Here is a 19943-nt window from a genome sequence, read left to right as displayed (position 1 = left end):
GAAAGAACTCTAGAAGTTTGAATGTGGGTGATCTAGTGGGGAAATGTTTGTATTATTGGTCACATTTGATTTAGCTGAAATATGTCTCATATATATGAGAGAGACAGAGAGAGAGGGAGGCTGGGGGAGGTGGGTAGGGTAGAGTGCCTACTCCGCTAATGCTGTAGAATGTTTCCAAAAAAGAGAAGAAGATGCATTTTGGCCTCCAAGCCTGTGTGGGGCCAGAGACAAGTTAAGTGTGTCTGCTAAGTAGAGTTGAGGAAGCCCTCACGTCTTGCTGTTAGAGAGCAAGTGTAAACATAGTCTCTCCATCAGAAAAGCCTCAGTTATAACTCAATACCCTTGAAATCTCTGTAACAAGTCCCTGGCAGGAGTGAGATTATAATCCATTTTTCTTTCTGTAGCCAGGTTTCCTGTTTATCTGTTTAACCCAACGAGCCATGGTAACTTCCTGGGAGGTACATGATTTGAGGAGCTCATGTGCTGGCTGAGAGGGGCCTGGCCAAGACTGGGTTTACCCAGGGCCTAAGGAGACATTCCGGATGGGATCTCCGTGTGAGGTTGCTGCAAGGCTGGTTGGTTCTGTAACGTGACTGGCGTGCCCCACATGTGCACAGGCCAGCCTCAACTTTTCCTTTAATGCATTTCTAGTTTGGATTAGCACACATCAATTTCAGTTCAATTCTGAACATGGCCATTAAGCATCTATTACATACTAGGTTTTTGTGTGGAATATGGAATTATCTCAGGCATAGTGTCTGATCTCCAAAGGGCTGCATTCAGCAGGGTGCTCTTTGGTCTATAAATATTTAGAATAGAATCGAGAGTGTGTGAGAGAAATTGCTCTGGCTAATGTAGAGAGGAAATTCTTAAAAAATCAGGGTTTTGAAGACTGGTTGGCTTTTAATGGGCAGCAAAGGGAAGAAGGGGCGCCCACAAGAAAGAAGCAGCAGCAGCCTTGACCTGGGAAAGCGAGGCAACAACAAGATATCTTGAAAGCCAAGTTGGCTTCAGGGGACAGGGCTCAGTATGCAGTGGTGACAAGGAAAAAGTATAGTCTGGTGACCGGGTCAGGGAGGGTCCTGATTGCTAATCTGTATCTCCCGGGCCATGGGAAGGCATGAAGATCAGGATAACAAGGTACGAATGACTTGAACAAGGGTCCTAGGACTTATATGAAGCATTTAACCCACATTCAAAACGAGGAGTGAGTGGAAGGCAGATGTTACTTGGGCATTGGAGGGAGGGAGGCAGGGGTCCTTGAAAGCCATGATTAGAAGTTTTTTCTATTTTAACCAGACACCTCCCAGTATCAGGAATGCTTGCGAGTCTAGCTTTCTATAACCTTAAGACTTCTTTCTTCCCCATGGTATCCACTAGGAAACACTTGCTTCCCAGGGGAAAGGAGGGTGCCAACTGACATACACCAAAGCTTGTGCACCCTCTAGTCCTCCCACCTGGGTGCCTCCAGCAGGTGGGTCACCGCAGGAGGGGTAGAACAAGCAGTAGGGCTTAAGTCCAGCTTGGAAACCAGAGAGAAGCCAGAAGAAGACTGGAGACTGCTTTCTTATGAGGGTGGGGAAGGAAGGAAGCAACCAAGCCCAGCGGCCCACCCCCCTGGGCCAGTGCAGGTCTGCCGGTGGGTGTCCCTGTGGACATCATCACGGGACTTACTGAAGGACTCCTCTGATCCTGTTTGTCCTTTTTGCAGAGAGATCTGTCAGACCTCCAGAGTTTTATACTCTAAAATGGGATAATCTTCAGCTCAGTGGGCCACTCTTGCCCATTACCTTCTGTCACATCAGGAATACCTGGACCTCTTAGAGAGTGTGGCCTTATCTGAACACAGATATCCTGCCCACCCATCTCTCTCCCACCCCTCGTGTATCACATCAAAGCTTAGATATCCTCAGTGACTTCTTTCTGGTTTCACAGGAAACCAAATCCTCTGCCTACCTTCCTAACCTCTGCTTGTGTCATTCTCCTCCTTGCTTAGACCTTCCAGCTACCCAGGCCTTCATTCTGTCTCGAACTCATTCCAGCCTTTGCCCTGGTTATTCCTGTTGCACAGACTGCTTTTCCCCCAGACTCTGTAAGGCCTGTCTTCTCGGCTTCTGTGTCTCAGTGAAAACATTGCCGTCTTCAGATTGGCCTCCCCCAGCTCCCCAATCTGAAGCAGCCATTCTGCTTTATTTCTTCTGCTATTCTTACCCTCATCTGCTAGTTTCTCATTCGTGTGCTGGTTTACTCACTGTACCTTTTCTCTACTTGGAGAAAAGTTCCAGGGAAGGAGGGATCTTGTGTCTAGGACTGGCAGTATAGCCTCAGTGCCTGGAAAGAGCTCAGAGTATAGCAGGTGCTTGATGACTCCTGGTTGAAGACATTTGTTGGATGTATCTCTGGACTTACCTCTTTACATCAGGCAAATGTGGTCCTGAGCAGGCTTGGGTTCTTCCTCCCAGCTGGCTCCTGGGGAGACTGACCACGTGGAAACAGTTCCCAGAGTCTCGATGGGAGGGGTGATGATCTGTGATGACTTGGTATCAGATTACCCATCCAGTGCTGTTGTGTTTGGGGAACATCAGGAGTATCAGGCTGATCTGCCCGTGGCTGGGTGTGTCAAAGCAGCCCTCCCAGGGGCTGGATTCTGCTCTGGCCAGGAGCTCAGTTGTCCAATTTGAGGGATTCCATAACCTCACCCCACTTGCTTGGCTGCAAACAGGGAGGTCCTTGTCAGGCCTGCTTCAGCTGAGTGCAGCGCAGCCTGTCTCTTCTTTGAGTTTCGGATTCCTGTCCGAGTGCTTAGGAAGCTAGGCTTGCTTTAAAAAGTTAAGGGTTATGGCCGGGTGCAGTGGTTCACGCCTGTAATCCCAGCACTTTGGGAGGCCGAGGCGGGTGGATCACCTGAGGTTAGGAGTTCAAGACCAGCTTGGTCAACATGGTGAAACCCCATCTCTACTAAAAGTACAAAAAAATCAGCTGGGCCTGGTGGCATGTGCCTGCAGTCCCAGCTACTCCGGAGGCTGAGGCAGGAGAATTGCTTGAGCCTGGAAGGCAGAGGTTGCAGTGAGCCGAGATCGAGCCACAGCACTCCAGCCTGGGCGACAGAGTGAGACTCTGTCTCAAAAAAAAAAAAAAAGAAAAAAAAGATGAGGGAGCTTTGAACTGGGGCCCAGCGTGGGGGGAGGTGAGCCACAGCCACACCTAGAGGGATTCAAGCAAACTCCTCTGTGTGCTGTCACATCATGTCCTGGAAAGCCAGAGATAATCAGAAACATCCTGTCGGTCAGCTAGGGGTGCCTCCCTTAGCCCCTGTGCAGGGTCTGAAAGGGGAGAGGCTCCTCTGGCTTGAAGAGATGTAGAACCCATGTTCTGGAACTCACTGAAAGATACTGCTAAGTTTTTAATTAAAATCTTCCATTGGAATAACGTAGAAGAAAAGCAACCAAATTTCAGAGGCCATGGGGGAGAACCTCAAATCATGCTTCTCCAAGTATTCCTGCAGGTTATTAATTGTTACAGGCAAAAGTTGCTCTGCGGGAAATGATGTGCTTAGGAAAATTAAGCAAGCTTCTTGACAGTAGTACTTTTCAGAGTTTTTAATGTGCTCATTGTGACTCTCAGAAAGTCGATACGTTCTAGTGTTTTCCAGTCTTTTAGACCTTGGAATCCTTTTTTAGCTGAAATTCTCTTGGCACACACATTAGGAAATGCTGTGTTGGAGAACGGATGAAGGTGAGAGACAAAATCAAGTGCACTTTACAAGCATTTAGAGATTTCTGTGTGTTCTGCATGGTGCCAAGTACTGTGCAAAACATAGAATAATACAGAGCAGGTAGCTGATCTTTATGTTAGGATAAGAAGACTCTCACATGCAAAACAGCTAGGAAAAAATAAAAGAAAAATATGTAATGAAGATCTACAGTGTGTGGTATAAGCTATAAAAGTTTCGGAATTCAGAGAGGGAGGAGACCCCACCTGGTAGGTATGTTGCAACAGTTGGAGAAGTCCTCCTGGAAGGGGTGGGACTGACGTCCCCTCGGAGAATGGGTGAGGATAGAATGGCAGCGCCTGCAGTTGTTCTAGTTATGCTTGTTAGTCACTTACATGGTCTGTCCTCTCCTGCATCATGGTGTGTCTTGGGAAAGCCAGAGACAGGTCAAGAGCCTGGCCCACTGACCTTTGAAATCTCTGACATATGGACAGGGATAAGGACATGTGTGTTCCCTGAATGGCAGAGCCCATCGTGAGCCAGTACCTGAATCCCTGCCCGGGAGTTATCGATAAACGATGCAGGAACATGAAGTCCTCACACCTGTAGATGTTTGTTCTTGAGCTGGAAACCGTAAGGAAGACCCGCCAATGAGGCCAGGTGTACACAGTTAAATTTTCTTTGAAGTGAGTTATGCATTTTCCTACCCCGGCATCTGCACTGATTTGACCATGGTCCTCTGGATTAGTTAGGTGCTCTTTCCCATGCCTGGTGACTCACAACTCAGGTTTGTGTTGCTGAATGGCCCAGTGAGGTCTCTTGAGCATTGCTGTACTTGCCAATGAGTTACTCACCGAGGCTGCACAGGAAACAGGTCCAGGCAAGTGAGTTTTAAGATTCCCTATGGCCACCCTTGACTTTGATGTTTATTGGTCGCCATTTTAGCTCAGAGAATAATGGAGCAGGGAAGGAGTTTTGTTGTTGCCCTCACTCCCAGCTGTGGGGCACATCTGTTTCTCCAGCTGGGAGTTGGCTTGTTGAAAGTTAAAGTTTGAGGTCTGACGATAGTTGGTGGGATGACCAGGGATATCCCTCTGCCTCTGGTGAAACTGCTCTGCAAAGCACTGGGGCCCCTGTTCGTATCAACCATCCAGTTAACATTTCCTCTGTCTTTTCTCAACACCGGCGCTATCCCCAGGAACGTGCCCAGGTTTGGTTTTCAGTGTGATAACGAGTGTTGTGTGTCCCTTGTCTCTTCCTCACGTTGTGTTCTTATGTTAGGATGTGATGTCTAGACGCCTTGTGATTGTGTGTGGTGGGGCAGTTCATATCCAATAGCATCCAATCCTAAACGCTGACGTTAACGTACATGTGTCTGGTTATAACCCTCAGGCCAAGGTCATTCTTCCTTTTGTTTACTAACCACTCACTGCTCTTTGGTTTAGGAACATTCCAGGCCTGAGTATGAAACCAAAGTTCGAGAGAAAATGCTAAAGGAGAGCAACAAGTCTGCTGTCCAGAAATTGGAAACAAACATGACGGAGTGTGGCAATGAGGTATGAAGCTGGGCTTGCTGCTCACGGTCCTCTTTACTTATTGAGATCCTGTTGTCATTTTGTTTGGTACGCCTTAGTGAAGGGAGACTGGGCTTGAGAAGGGGTTGATGTGGGGCAGGATGAGATGAGAGCATGACATCTCGCATTGTCCTGCAGCCAGAGATCATGGGCAATGGGCTTTCGCTATGACTTGACCTCTCTTTCCAGATAGCGGTGCTATCTGGTCAAAATGGGAGGGCAGGTTAGAGGAGAAACAGTTTCAGGCCTGATTCCTACCATCATCTAAATATTGAATAATAATAACATTCAATACCCCACCAGACCAACCACCACCACGGCTAATCCTTATCGAACGCTTGCTCTATGTTAGACACTGTTCTAAGTGTATTACATTATCTCACAATAAGTCTGTGAGGCTGGTACTATTGCTATGTAAATGAAGGCTCATGAAAAAAGTTATGTCCACAGATTAAGTCATTTGCCAGAGGTCACACAGCCAGTAAATGGTAGGTGGATCTGGGATTCCACTGCAGGTCTGTTAGTCTGTGCCTCTAACCGCTATGCCATACAGCCTTCAACTGCAATGGGAAAATCAAAGGATAGAGCAAGAAATGGCTCTTAGGGCCTGCAGTGGCAAATACATGCCTGTATTTGCTCAAGCTACTTGTGCAGTGTTCCTTACATTTCATTTTGTCTTGGTGGACCTCCAAACATGGAAACATGATGGTGACCATGTCCTCTGAGTCATGTCTCTCAGTTTCATCGTGGCATGCAGTCATTAAAACAGAGCTTCAGAATGTGTGCTGTGGTTCGTAAAAAAACTCAGAGTATGTATGTTGGGGGGACATGGGGATGCTCTTTGGGATACCTGTCTCTGTGTGCCACCCGTCTTTGAAAGCGAGGAGGGGTGGGGAGAGAGAGAGAGAGAGAGAGGAGAGTTTATGTCTTTCTTAATCTGGTTCTTGGAAAAAAAAATCCACTAGATTGAAAATCTGTTGCTTTTAGATGTGTCTTTTCTCCATCTTGGATTTGAATTCAAATTTCATTTCATTTCACATTCTTTAAGTTGGAACCATTCATGTTAACATGCAAATTTATGCAAGCATCAAAACAGAAGAATGTGGTGTTTTCGAGCCCAAAATGCTGGCATTTTTTTTTTTTTTAAGAAAACAGAACTTAAACAGAACAGAGAGGGTGGCCCTCTGAGTTGTTTTTTTTCCTAGACGAAGACCAAGTCCAAGACCACCAATTATTCAGGGAAATAATGAATTCATTCTTAGGAAAGACTAATCATCACCACCACCCTCATCAGAAAGCAAGCATTCTGTGTTCTGTCAGCTTCGGCGACGCCGTGCAAACTTCTTTCTCCACCCCATAGCAATATACAATGGATAATTTTATGGAAATCACATGTAACTTTTATTGACCACTGACTCATTGAATTTTAATTCCATAGATGGGAATGCCAAGGAACTGGAATTGTGTACACTGAGGCTGTGGTTCTAATATAAACATTGCTTGGGTATATATGCATGATTGGTCAAAGAACTTTCAGGAACCATGAATAATTAAAAAACATCTGAATGCATTATGAATGATACATATGTTTATGTTTTAGCATTCAACATCTATTTTCATTACACTGTTGAGAATGCAAAGCTCAAAGCATCTAATGCCTTATGGGCACTGGGGGGAAATGACCTTCTCAAATGAGTAGTGTAAGATAAAAATGGTCTAGAATTTGATTGTCAGGATCCTTCTTGTGTTTCCTCAGTTTCTTTAACATTGTTAATGCTTCTGTTCTTGCCAAATCCAGCCATAGGTGGGAGATAAAGGTGGATGCTGCTCTTGTCTGCAGGAAGAGTTGTAGTCAATACCCACCGCATAGCATTGCTGCAGGGGCACCATTGCATGTGGAATGTTTAGGAAAGGCACCTGCTTCTGAGGAATAGACAGGGACTAAAGAATCAAATTCTAGCTGGTGGTCTTGGATGTGCTTGTCTCATCCCAGAAGATCACCTTGGTTCTGCCTTCACTGTAATCCTGATGCTGCATATCCCCACCTCCCCTTACTTTCCTTCCTGTTGAATGGTAAAAAGCTACCATTTACTGAGGCCCAGAGTGGTGCTCGAATTTGCTTAAGACCACGTAGCTAGTTGTGGGGAAGCTGGTAATCAAACCCAGCTCTGCCTGATCCCCAAGGCCTGTTTGCTTTTCTTTTTTCTTTTTAATTTTAAAGATACCAAGTCCGTTTACTTTTTAAACATGTTTATTGAGATTTAATTTTATACACTAAAATTCACCCATTTAAAGTGCACAATTCAATGGTTTTTAGCATATTCACAGATTTGTGCAATTATCTACACAATTTATATTTAAAACATTTTTATTATCCGAAAAAGAAACCCTGTACCCAATAGTTGCCAAGCCGTGGGTAACAACTAATCTACTTTCTGTCTCTATAGATTTGCCTATCCTGGACTTTCATGTAAATGGTATTATAGAATATGCGGTCCTTAGCTTCTTTCACTTCGCAACATTTTTTAGGATTCATTCATATTGTAGCATATATCAGTACTTCGTCCTTTTATATTGCCAAATAATATTCTATATTTTGGATCTGCTTCATTTTATTTATCGATGCAGTTGATGGACACTTGTGTGGTCTCTACTTTTGGGCTGTTAGGAATAATGCTGCCGTGGACCTTTGGGTACAAGTTTTTTTTTTTGCCGTATGCTTTCATTTTTCTTGGGTATATACGTAGGAGTAGAATTGCTGGGTCATATGGTAACTCTATGTTTAACATTTTAAAGAACTGCCATGCTATTTTTCCAAAGTGGCTATATTGTTTTACATTCCAACCAGCTATTTATGAGGTTTCCAGCATCTCCACATCCTCACCAACACTTATTACCTGTTTTTTAAATTTTATCCATCCCAGTGGTGTGAAGTGATATTTCATTGTAGTTTTAACTTGCATTTCCCTAATGACTAATGATGTGAACTTCATTAGTGGCCATTAATGGTCATTTGCATGTCTTCTTTGGAAAAATATCTATTCAAATCCTTTGCCTCTTAAAAATATTGGGTTAATTGGCTTTTGGTTATCAGGTTGTAAGAGTTATTTTTATATTTGGAATATATGAAGTTCTTTATATATTTGGGATATAAGAAATTCTTTATATATTTGGATTACCACTTATCAAATAATATATGTAGAAATAGTTTCTTTAATTCTGTAGATTGTCTTTTCACTTTATTGAAATTTTGAATTTTGAAATAGTTCAATTTATCTAATTTTGTTACTTATGCTTTTGTGCTATATCTAAAAAACCATTGCCTAATCCAATGTCATTAAGATATCTCTAATTTTTCTTCTAAGAATTTTATAGTTTTAACACTTGCAGTTAGGCCTATGATCCATTTTGAGTTAATTTTTGTGTATGATTTAAGGAGGGTATTCAAATGTATTTTTCTGCATGTAGATATTCAGTTGTCCGAGCACCATTTGTTGAACAGACTGTTTCCTCACTGAATTATCTTGACACCCTTATCAAAAGTCAATTGACCATAAATGTAAGAGTTTATTTCTGGACATCAATTAGATTCCATTGATCTATATGTCTGTTCTTATGTAGTACCACCCTATCTTGATTGCTGTGCCTATATAGTAAGTTTTGAAATTGGGGGTATGACTCCTCTGACTTTGTACTTTTTTTTCAAAATTGTTTTGACCATTCTGGGTGCTTTGCATTTCCATATGAACTTCATGACTAGCTTGTCAATGTCTATAAGAAAGCAAGCTGGGATTTTGCTAGGGATTGAGTTGAATCTATAGACTAATTTTGGAAGAATTGCCATCTTAGCAATAGTAAGTCTTCTATGAATGTGGTATATCTTTCTATTTATGTAGACCCTTTATTTTTTCAACAATGTTTTATAGTTTTCAGTGTACAAGTCTTGTACATATTTTGTTAAATTTATTGATAATTATTTTATTTTTTTGATGCTATTGAAAATATAGTTTTCTTGATTTTATTTTTGGACTGTTCACTGCCAGTATATAGAAATATAATTGATTTTTCTGTATTGATCTGATATCCCATAACTTTTCTGAACTCATTTATTAGTTCTAATAATTTTTAATGGATTCCTTAGGATTTTCTATTTGTGAGATCATGTTATCTGTGAATAGAGATAGTTTTACTTCTTTTTTCCAGTCCGGATATATTTTATCCCTGCTCGCTCCACCCATTTCCTAATTGCCCTGATTGGAATGTCCTGTACAATGCTGAATAGAAGTGGTGAGGCCGGGTGCGGTGGCTCACGCCTGTAATCCCAACACTTTGAGAGGCCGAGGTGGGCGGATCGTGAGGTCAAGAGATGGAGACCATCCTGGCTAACATGGTGAAACCCCGTCTCTACTAAAAATACAAAAAATTAGCTGGGCGTGGTGGCGGGCGCCTGTAGTCCCAGCTGCTTGGGAGGCTGAGGCAGGAGAATGGCGTGAACCCGGGAGGCAGAGCTTGCAGTGAGCCAAGATTGCGCCACTGCACTCCAGCCTGGGGGACAGAGCAAGACTCTATCTCGAAAAAAAAAAAGAAAAAATTAGCCGGGCGTGGTGGCAAGCACCTGTAGTCCCAGCTACTGGGGAGGCTGAGGCAGGAGAATGACATGAACCTGGGAGGCAGAGCTGGCAGTGAGCCGAGACTGCGCCACTGCACTCCAGCCTGGGTGACAGAGTGAGACTCCGTCTCAAAAAAAAAAAAAAAAAAAAAAGAAGTGGTGAGAATGAACTTCCTTGCTTTGTTTTTGAACGTAGGAGAAAAAGATTTAGTTTTTCACCATTAAGTCACCATAAGTCTCATGTTAGCTGTAGGCCATTGCTTTTTTTTTTTTTTGGTTTGTTTAAAACTCTCTCTATAAGGTTTCCCTCTAAGGCCATTCTTGCATTGCTATAAATACCCGAGACTGAGTAATTTATTAAAAAAGAGAGGTTTAATTGGCTCAAGGTTCTGTAGGGTTTAGAAAAGGCATGGTGCTGGTATATTCTTGACTTCTAAGGAGGCCTCAGGAAGTTTATAATCATTGTGGAAGGCGAAGGGGGAGCAGGCATGTCCCATACTGAAAGCAGGAGAGAGAAAAAGGAGTGAGTTATAGGGGAGGTGGTGCCACACACTTTTAAATGACCGGATCTCACAGGAACTCACTCACTTTTGCAAAGACAGCACCAAGCCATGAGGGATCCACCCCCATGATCCAAACACCTCCCGCCAGTCTCCACCTCCAGCACCGAGGATTACAATTCAACATGAGATTTGGGTGGGAACAAATATCCAAACTGTATCAGCTTCCCTGAAAACAATTCACATCTCATGTACATGACACTGATCTGAAATGAAATGCTCTGTACTGTAATGAGGTGATAACCATATATAAGGACCCCAGGGTAGGAGTTATGGTACCATTACCAGGCAGCTGAGCCTTCTGGGTCTCTTCCACCTCAGCTGTCATGCAGGTAGATTAGATTACACAGCCTCTCCAGTTCTGAGAGTCAGTCTTTGCTGATGTGCAGAGATGATGTTGGTCATCAACCCATTGGTTTGGGGGATTGGACTGTCTCTTATTTATTTGTATGGTAGTAACTTAGCTCTTATACCTTCTCTTATTGATTTTCAAGGATGTGGGCATAGGAGGATGTTAATAATGATAAAATTATAAGTAACATTTATGGAGTGCTTATTGTATGTAATGTGCAAAGCTTTACAGGTATTATTTCCTTTATTATTTCCATTATGATCCCCAACTCACAGATGAGAAGACTGAGGTCTATAGGGGAACATAAGTTGATCAATGATAATACATGGCAGAGCCAGAGTCGAAGCCAGGCAGTCTGACTCAAAAGCAATGCTTTTAACCTCTTGCTCCTGTGTCTGCTGAAAGTTTTCCTTCAATAGATCCTCAAACGCTCCTAAAAAGTCATGTTTGATTCTTCTTTCCTAAACTAAAGGCAGAAAGGACTGTGGTATTCACTGGAAAGATGGGTGAGAGACAAACTCGCTACCCCACATTAGTGGTTTTGTGTAAATTTTAGTGGGGTGATGCTCTATTTCCACTGGGGACAACAGCGGGGAGAATTAGCTCAGTTTACTGCTAGAGGTTCAACAGACAGTAGGGGAAATTCAGGAATATAAATATAGGTATAGATTGTGTTTTCAAGAAAGAATACTGAGTCCGGAACTTTTAATAAAAGAATAGCATGGATTTTTTTTTTTTTTTCCTAAATCAGTTTGAATCTTTTCTAGACTGCTGTATCCCAGACACGTTTGGAGGTTTTCTTAAGTTTCCCTGCAGGTCACCAATTCTCTCTGTTCCTACAAGATGGTAAAGCTCTAAGTTGAGTGCAGAAGGTGCTGGAGCTGGCAGGTTGAGGAGCAGTGCTGTTCTTTGCCTCTCATCCCTGTAACCTTTCACTCAGCACTTTCTCAGCTCATGCCTCCTTTGCTTCCAATAAACTTTCTATTAGAGTACAGTAAGAAGACAAAACTCATTCTACGTGGGTCAGCAGAGACAATATGAAGAGCTAATTCTAAAGGTGTTAGAGGAAGGGATGTTGAGGCAAGCAGGACAGTGAGGCAGTAGAGAGATTAGCATGGCAGGAAGTGGGCAGCACCTTACGGCTGCAAGGACAGGAGCAGAGCTGACCTTACCAGAGCCCAGGAGCCAGGACCACCCAGTAGGAGCTGGAATCCCAGAGGAGATGCCATCTGAAGCAGATAGAAGAAGTAAAGGAGAAATACCCTGGATTTCCCTTTTCTGCCCCCCAGGCTCCCATCATTACCTCCCATTGGCCAGACCTAACCAAAAGTCAGTTGATGAGTTATTCAAGGAAGTATAGTTTTCGGGGTCAGCACAGAGCAGAGGAAAGGAACAGCAGAATCTATCTGAAAGCAACCGGCAAAGCGCTGGCGCAAAAGTCCAGGCAATAAGTCGATGTAACTTTGGAACCCACTAGCCGCAAATCATTTACAAGTGGGGCCTTGGTTGGAGGTTGGAGAGGCTATCGGGGAAGAGAAATAAAAATTTGACAAGAAGCACAGGAATGCTCACCCCTGACATAATGAATAAATACACCAATGGTCAGTTTTTCAGACCATCCCTGAACTGTTGAGAGTGTTTGAGCGGGTGTGTGAGAGTGAGTCAGTGGCATGAGCATGTGTGAGATTGTGTTAGTATGTATGTGTGTGGATGGGTGTGTGAGTGTGCCAGTGGTGTGAGAATGTGTTAGTGTGTGTGTGTGTGTGAGAGAGAGAGAGACAAGGAGAGGGACCATGTCTGAGTGGTGGTGTCATTGGAGTGACACAGATGGGCTCAGATAACAGAAAGCTTCAAAGAGGAGCAAAGATATATTTTTGTGTCAAGATGCAAAGAACATGAACAAGTAGAGATGGGGGGCTAATGGCAAATGTAGGTTTCATACTTCTATGAAACATATCACTGAAAGGACTTTAAAACAAAATCCTATTTAACTAGTCCTGGGAGATTCTTCATGGAACTTGTCACCTACATATTGATTTAGCCAGTGCGCAGGCCCCGGGGCCCCCATCCCTACCTGAGCTGCCTGCAGTGCTCATTTAATGAATGTTTTATGTTGAGCACTGCAGCTAGAAGGGGACAGGAGCCTAGAGGAGGCCGTGGATAGAGGGGTGTTAATTTACCACTCAGTTCATCACCCTGGGGACAATTATTTCAAAAGAAAACTCATCTAAAGTTAAAGCACTGAAACATTTACGACAGACGCCTCTGGCAGGCACAATAAACAAACAGGTGGATTAAATTATGCATAATTGTTGGGCCTTTGCGGAGGCTGGGACAACAGCAACAGGAAGCTGGGACATTGTTGGAGCATGCGCGTGGGTGGAGAAGGGAGTCCCAGTGAGCAGGGGATGAGGGTCCCTCTTGCCTCTTACTCTGGGCCCAGGGAGACATGGTCCAGGCTTTCCACGCAGGCCTCGGGTGGTTTATCAGTTCTTTGAGTAGATGAAGTTCCCTCGTGCCCTCTTTTGAGGCACTAAATGACCGAATAACCACTTGAGGGTCAAAAACATAAAGAATCAAAATAATTATCGCAGCCTCTTCTTAGGGTTTCTCGTTGGCAAAGGGAAACACTGAGGCACAGAAAGGGCCTTATTTTGCCAGAGATTCTTGTAGTAAAAGAGAAGCTGAGATGAGATGTGAGCCTGGTTCTGTTTCTGAGATCTGTTTATGGCCTGGTGCTTAAGGGCTCTAAGCATCCTTATTATACGGGCATTTCATGGACTCTGGCTATTAAGGGCTGAATTAGGACACCTGGGACCTTTGTTCTCTCCTGTACGCCTGCATGAGCTGAGGAAGAATTGGCAGAAAATGGCCTGGGTTCTGTCCCAAGCTGAAGGGCGGTCAGGGAGTCAAGCCCCTGTGCTCTCAGACCAGTCCCTGAGCCGGTCTGATAAGGGCTGAGAAGCTGCGGGTTGGTTCAGCTCTGCAGTCCTGTGCTTCAGAGGATCTGTGCACACTGCCCTTGGCCTTCTCATATTTGGTAATAAGGACAATGAAACAAGTCACTTCATTTCAGGGGACATGTAGCTCCCTGGAACCTGTGTCACAAAAGTGGAATTGTTGCTGAAGGCTGCCCCCTGACAATTTTATGTACTATTTTTTAAACTTTTGCTTTAATTTTTTATTTTTGACAGTGCATGGTTTCTGTCTCTGGCTCCTCTCTCTCTCTTTCTTTCTCTACCCGCCCCTTCTCTGTAATTTCTCATGGAGTGGCCTCCTTTTTCACCTCTGGTCCCAGTCACATCCCCAGTCACTCCCTGGGGCACCCCAGCCAAGAGAAATGGGTGAGTAGGAGAAGAGAAATGGATGTAGCAAGGAAATGTATGGGTAGAGATGTGGGCAGTCTAGGATGTGGATCTCCTTAGAGGTACTTTAGGACTTCAATTTAGAACTGGATCCTGCCTCCCTTCCCCTCATTGGCGGAAACCAGCCACAAGGCTCCACCTGGATGAGCAGAAGGCAGGGAAATACAGTCCTTGCCTAGCAGCCTCCAAGCAGCAGCTCCAAACCACCAAAGGGAGAGCCAGCCTTCACGGCCACCACATCACACCGCGATGTGAGTGGACTGTGAGCAGCTGGACTCTGGGGAGGTGGTAGCGGAGGCAGTTAGGGAATGGCTACTGGTGATTCTGATTGACTACCACCTCTGGAGAATTGCTGCCTTGGGAAATGAGAAAGGAAGAAAGGCTCTTGAAAAAAATGCCATAAGGAATTTCAGTGAGTGAGCCAGAAGCGCTCATCCACAGTGTACCCACAGTGTGTTGGAGTTTGGGACTGACCCTTTCTAAACAGAATTTAGCACTCTCTTACATGGCAAGGTTGCTTGTTGTCGTTGTTGTTGTTTATAATTACACAAGTTATACATGAAAGCATCTTCAGAAAAATTCTGACAAACGCCTCCCTGGACCTACCTCTTTTGCTCCCCATGTTGTCTCCTTAAAAGTAGCCGGAGCTAGCAGTTTGGTTTGTGCCCTTCCAGGTCTTTTCTCATGCATTTTTATTCATGTATAAATTCATATTTGTTCTGGGCTCTGGTTGTGGGTTTATTTATGCGTGCACACACACACACATACGAAAGTCATGGACAAATGATTTCATCAGATCGTGGTTCCCAATAACCCGAGACACCCCAGGGTGCCATAGGAAACTCACAGAAGTGACATGGAATTACTAAACATTTCTTAGGGAAGCCCAGCAATGCTTGACATCTGTACGCCGCCGCACAGTATTACCTCAGCAGTGTCAGTGTTCTATAGTACTGTTTTTATTTTTATTTTTATTTTTTTTTGAGACAGAGTCTCGCTCTGTCGCCCAGGCTGGAGTGCAGTGGCGCGATCTCGGCTCACTGCAAGTTCTGCCTCCCGGGTTCACGCCATTCTCCTGCCTCAGCCTCCTGAGTAGCTGGGACTACAGGCGCCCGCCACCACGCCCGGCTAATTTTTTTGTATTTTTAGTAGAGACGGGGTTTCACCGTGTTAGCCAGGATGGTCTCGATATCCTGACCTCATGATCCGCCCATCTCAGCCTCCCAAAGTGCTGGGATAACAGGCGTGAGCCCCCGCGCCCGGCCAGTACTTTGTTTTTTAATGTCATCATGTTTTAGTGAAGCTGACTTTTCTGTGGTTGCAGCCAGTGAGATCTGCACAAAATCACTGTGGAACAGGAAGCATGAGTGTTGCTGTTCAATCTGATACCAAGATTAGAAAAGTTGGAAGTTGTCTAACAGGTGCACACATCCTGTTAGCTAGTAATTAGGTTTAAGAATGAAATAAATTATTATTGTTTATTTCAATTTATGCATATTTTCCCCAATGGCTATTAATTTGTTAGGACATAAATATTTATTAAGTTATTTGGACTTAACTACTTAACACATGGAACTGTTAAGTATTTCTTTTAGCCTAAGAGCATTGCATAAAAGTTGCTGGGACCTTAAGGGTACTGTGAACCAAGAAAGTTTGGGAACAGCTGCATAACGAACTTCCTAAGTTGGGCGCAGTGGCTCACGCCTGTAATCCCAGCACTTTGGGAGGCTGAGGCGGGCAGACTGCTTGAGCTCAGGAGTTTGAGACCAGCGTGGGCAACGTAGTAAGACCGTGTCTCTACAAAATAATTTAAAAATATAGCTATGCATGGTGGCATGGGCCTGTAGTTCCAGCTACTCGGGAGCCTGAGGCAGGAGGATGGCTTGAGCCCAGGAGTTAGAGGCAGCAGTTAGCTGTGACTGTGCCACTGCACTGAAACCTGGGTGACAAAGCGAGTCTCTGCCTCTTAAAAAAAAACAAAAAAACAAAAAAACAAAAAACAAAACCCAAAACCAAAAACCAAAAAAACTTTTATGTTCAACAGAGATTTAAGAGTAAAGCAGACAGCCAAGAGCAGAAAGCTTAAAAAGATAAATAGTGAGTTTTAAAGTTGCAGGAATTTGTGTGGGGATGGCAACAGCCTGTGGAAACTGTGGGCTAGGAAACTGCCAGGTGGGCTGGCTTCCTCCACACTTGCTCTTTGGGCCTCCCACGGACTTCTGTCTTGGGCCTTACAGTGCATCTGCCCCAGTGTGTATATTCTCTCTCTCTTATTGCCGTCTCTCTGCATGTTTGTGCACACGTGTGTATGTGAGTGTGCATGGTAGGAGGGCACTGAGGGTTTCTCATCATGGGCACCCTTGTAAATCCTTGGTATTTAAAAATAAACCCGACAACTTCTAATCCAGGGGACGTTGCTTTACTTACAATCTCCAGCGTGGTTCGGGCTTCATGGAGAAGGATGCCAGAGGTGTGTAGAATGCGTCCATAAACATCTCCCTGCACGGAGCCTGTGAGTTACGCATCCCAAGTAGACTCCTCGGGTGGCCCAGGCCATCAGATGGGGGGCCCTGGTCCACTTCAACTGAGAGTTGATTCTTAGCATCAGGAGTTCTGGCTAAAATAAGACCTTCTCCTCTGCTCACTGTATACATTTCTACTGGCCAGGATCTAAATTAAGAAGTTACAAATAAGGAGAGCCCTGAGGCCTGGGTTATGGAAGCAAAGCTAGAGAGAGACAGGGCAGCCTGTGAAATGAGAGAGCAGTGGGGGAGGAGAAGCTGTGGATCCAGCCTCGGAGCTAAGGCTGGGCAGATTCAGGATGGTATTTCAGACCAGACCCTCATGGCTTCTGGGAAAACACAAGACCCAAATATGTGCAATGATTGGGAATGTTGGAATAGCGTAGTTGCTAGGAGAGGCCAGCACATACCATTGGGATGTGTGATGTTAGGCCCAATTGACTTGTAGTTTGGACTTTTCTTTTTTTGGTTTAAATGATTTTTCCATATATGGCCAGAAGCACGTAAATTAAATTTGTCTTTTGCTGTCTGGGCCAAGGTCGTTATTTCACTTCCTTAGAATTCACTGGAAACACACACATGCCCTCCAGGTTCCCTTGCTCTTTCTCCCTTAATGTGCCAGAAACTCAAAAGTGCTGGTTTAAAAAATTCCTCCAGGGTCAAAATGTGTTCTGGCTCCCTGCAATTCTTTTGATATGATGGTCAAAAGGAGCTTTCAAAGAAAACTGACGGGATTGCCCTTTTGTGGATGGAGACACAGAGGCTTTGAGACTGTGCGCTTCTGACAATCATTGCCCAGCTAGAGGTTGCAAAAACCTCCTTCTCCATCCACCACCACAGCCTGCTCAGCCATGCTCTAGCTGGTGAGAAGGGGCTTACTGTCCAAATCATTGCAGTCCTGTCACTGAATGGACCCCACATTATTTCCAAGCATTACTTTAACTTTCATAAAGAATAAAGAACTAGCATGAAAAAAAAAATGTCCTTACTTTGGATTCTCCCAGATGCAGACCCTGAGCCAGTGATTCAAGTGCAAAATTCTGGGGGAGGTAGACTCTCCGGTAGTGGAGTGAGCAAGTGAGAGAGACAAGGGAAGGCAGCCCAGAAGGGGTGCTTGGTCAATCAGGTTACCACCGTGGACAACTCAACTGGAGCTTAGTTCTCCTGGGAATTCTGGGGGCTGATTTAGAACGTGCACTTTAGGGTGGCATTGCATGAGGGGTGAGTGTCTCAGTCGGTTTCTGCTGCTACAGTGAAATACCTTAGACTGGGTAATTTCTAGACAACAGAAACTTATTTCTCACAGTTCTGGAGGCTGGGAAGGCTAAGATCAAGACACTGGCAGATTCAATATTTGATAAGGGCTGCTGTCTGCTTCCAAGATGGTGCCTTGTTGCTGCATTCTCACATGGCAGAAGACCGAACAGCAAAAGGACACTAGAGTGCTTCCTTCTTTTTTCAGATCATGAATCCATTCATGAAGGCAGAGCTCCTCAGGACTTAAGCACTTCTTAAAGACCCTGTCTCTTAACACCATCACCTTGGGGTTTAAGTTCCAACATATGAATTCTTCAGGGACTCATATATTCAAACCAGAACAGTGAGAGAGCTGAGTTTATGTGAGGTCCTGTCAGTCACTGTTATGGGCAGCTCCAACTGTGAGTGTGTGAGTGTGTGTGTCTTAATTCTCCTGCACTTCTAGTCTGCCTTGAACATGCACGTGGGAAGAGAAGGCTCAGGCCACCAAAAAGAAACCTTTAGGCGAAGAAGTGAAGGCGCTGGCAGTTGGAAGTTGGACTCAAAATTATCCTGGTAAGCCTTGAGGGAATTTGGAGCAGACACTAACGGTATCAGGGTCTCCTAAGTCCTAAAGTGCATGAGTTAAGATCCAGTCAGACAATCAGCAATCCTGGAGTTCAGTGGAGGGAATTTAATATACGGAGCTAGCTAGGAAGGTGTCAGAAGGGCTGACAAGCTAAATAAGGATGGGCAAGCAACCCAGAGACAGCATCAGCAGGAAGCTGGGGTACCTCCTGTCAGTAGGAGGTGGCCCAGTGCCAGGTCTTCTAGTGGGAACTGGAACCATGCAGGAAACTGCACGGTGGAAATTGGGGCCGGCAAGGGAAGGGCAGTCCAAAAAGTAATGGAAGTATGAAGAGTTACAGCCACTGCATGAAGCAGATAGAGAGAGGAGAGGGAAGCTCTGGGTTCCCCTTCCATCTATCTACCTGCCAATCTGGCACCAGTACCTTCCTTTGACTGAATCTAGCCGGAAGCCAGTTGGCAAGGGATTCTGAGAAGTGTCCCTTCAGAGATCCACTCTGCTTACATTATGTATTAGACAAGGAAATGGCAGATGTGGGGGTAAACAGGAAAATGATTGGCACTAATTTTAATCCTTTACCTCGCATAAACATGTGCTTTCCTCCCCCCACCTCCTTTGTTCTTTCTACTACACGACTGTTGGCTTTGTCATCTCCAAAGCAGACTCCAGGAATTTCTATGGACGTTGGGTGAACTACGTTTTTGGGAAGTGACAGATGATAGAATGGGGAACATGCTCCAAACCCTTGTTCACCCCTGTTCTGAAGTATCGCAGGGGCTGTTCCTGTGCCTTGGGCACTTCTGTTCAGCAGCAGAAGGACCATAAACTTCCTGCCTTGATCATATGGGGTCTTTGAGGAGGCACCACATCTAAAAGATGCCCTTTGGCGGTTTCCCCCTTACTTAGGCTTGCTAACGTTTGATGTTTTTGCTCTGTTTCAGTGAGGGACATGTCCTTACATTCTGAAGAATATGTTTCAGAACCTGGAGCACATTTGTGTTCTTTCCCTCTCAAGCTATTGCCATTTAGACATGTTGGCTTTTTATTTATTCCATAAACCCAAATGCCAAGATGACAAGAAATAGCAATCTGAATCTGTGCTAACATTCAGCTCCCCCATCCCGGACTTCCATGTGTTTAGTGGTTTCCTTACTGATTCTCCCAACCTTACCGGAAAGAAAGAAGCCTGCCCATGTGGTCCCCTCTTCTTTCAGATGGGGCAGCCCAAGTGAGATTGTCATGAATAATTGGGAACAAAGTCCAGAGGAAAGCTGATGTAAGTCAACAGTTCCCTGGGTTACTTCTTTAGAGTTGGCTCCATTTGGGAGCCAACTTAATCCATAATATTCCCCAAGAACACAGGATCTGTATTTCCACTTTTGTTTTTTTGAACATCCAAGATCAGATCAATGGATGTATTTAAT

The 19943-nt window shown here is 44.5% G+C and overlaps 1 protein-coding gene across 1 annotated transcript in view; it reads left to right on the top strand.

Moving 5' to 3' along the window:
- The window catches only part of ANO2 (anoctamin 2), a 386124-nt gene that overhangs the window by 211269 nt on the left and 154912 nt on the right, over positions 1 to 19943 (top strand). Inside the window, exon 14 of the mRNA XM_031001166.3 lies at positions 5158 to 5268. Coding sequence (XP_030857026.2) covers positions 5158 to 5268 — 111 coding nt within the window. The remainder of the gene's footprint in view (positions 1 to 5157; positions 5269 to 19943) is intronic.

Source organism: Gorilla gorilla, chromosome 10, assembly GCF_029281585.2.
Source record: "Gorilla gorilla gorilla isolate KB3781 chromosome 10, NHGRI_mGorGor1-v2.1_pri, whole genome shotgun sequence".
Lineage (NCBI taxonomy): Eukaryota > Metazoa > Chordata > Mammalia > Primates > Hominidae > Gorilla > Gorilla gorilla.
The sequence above is the reverse complement of the archived record's forward strand: the minus strand, read 5'-3'. Positions and strand labels throughout refer to the sequence as shown.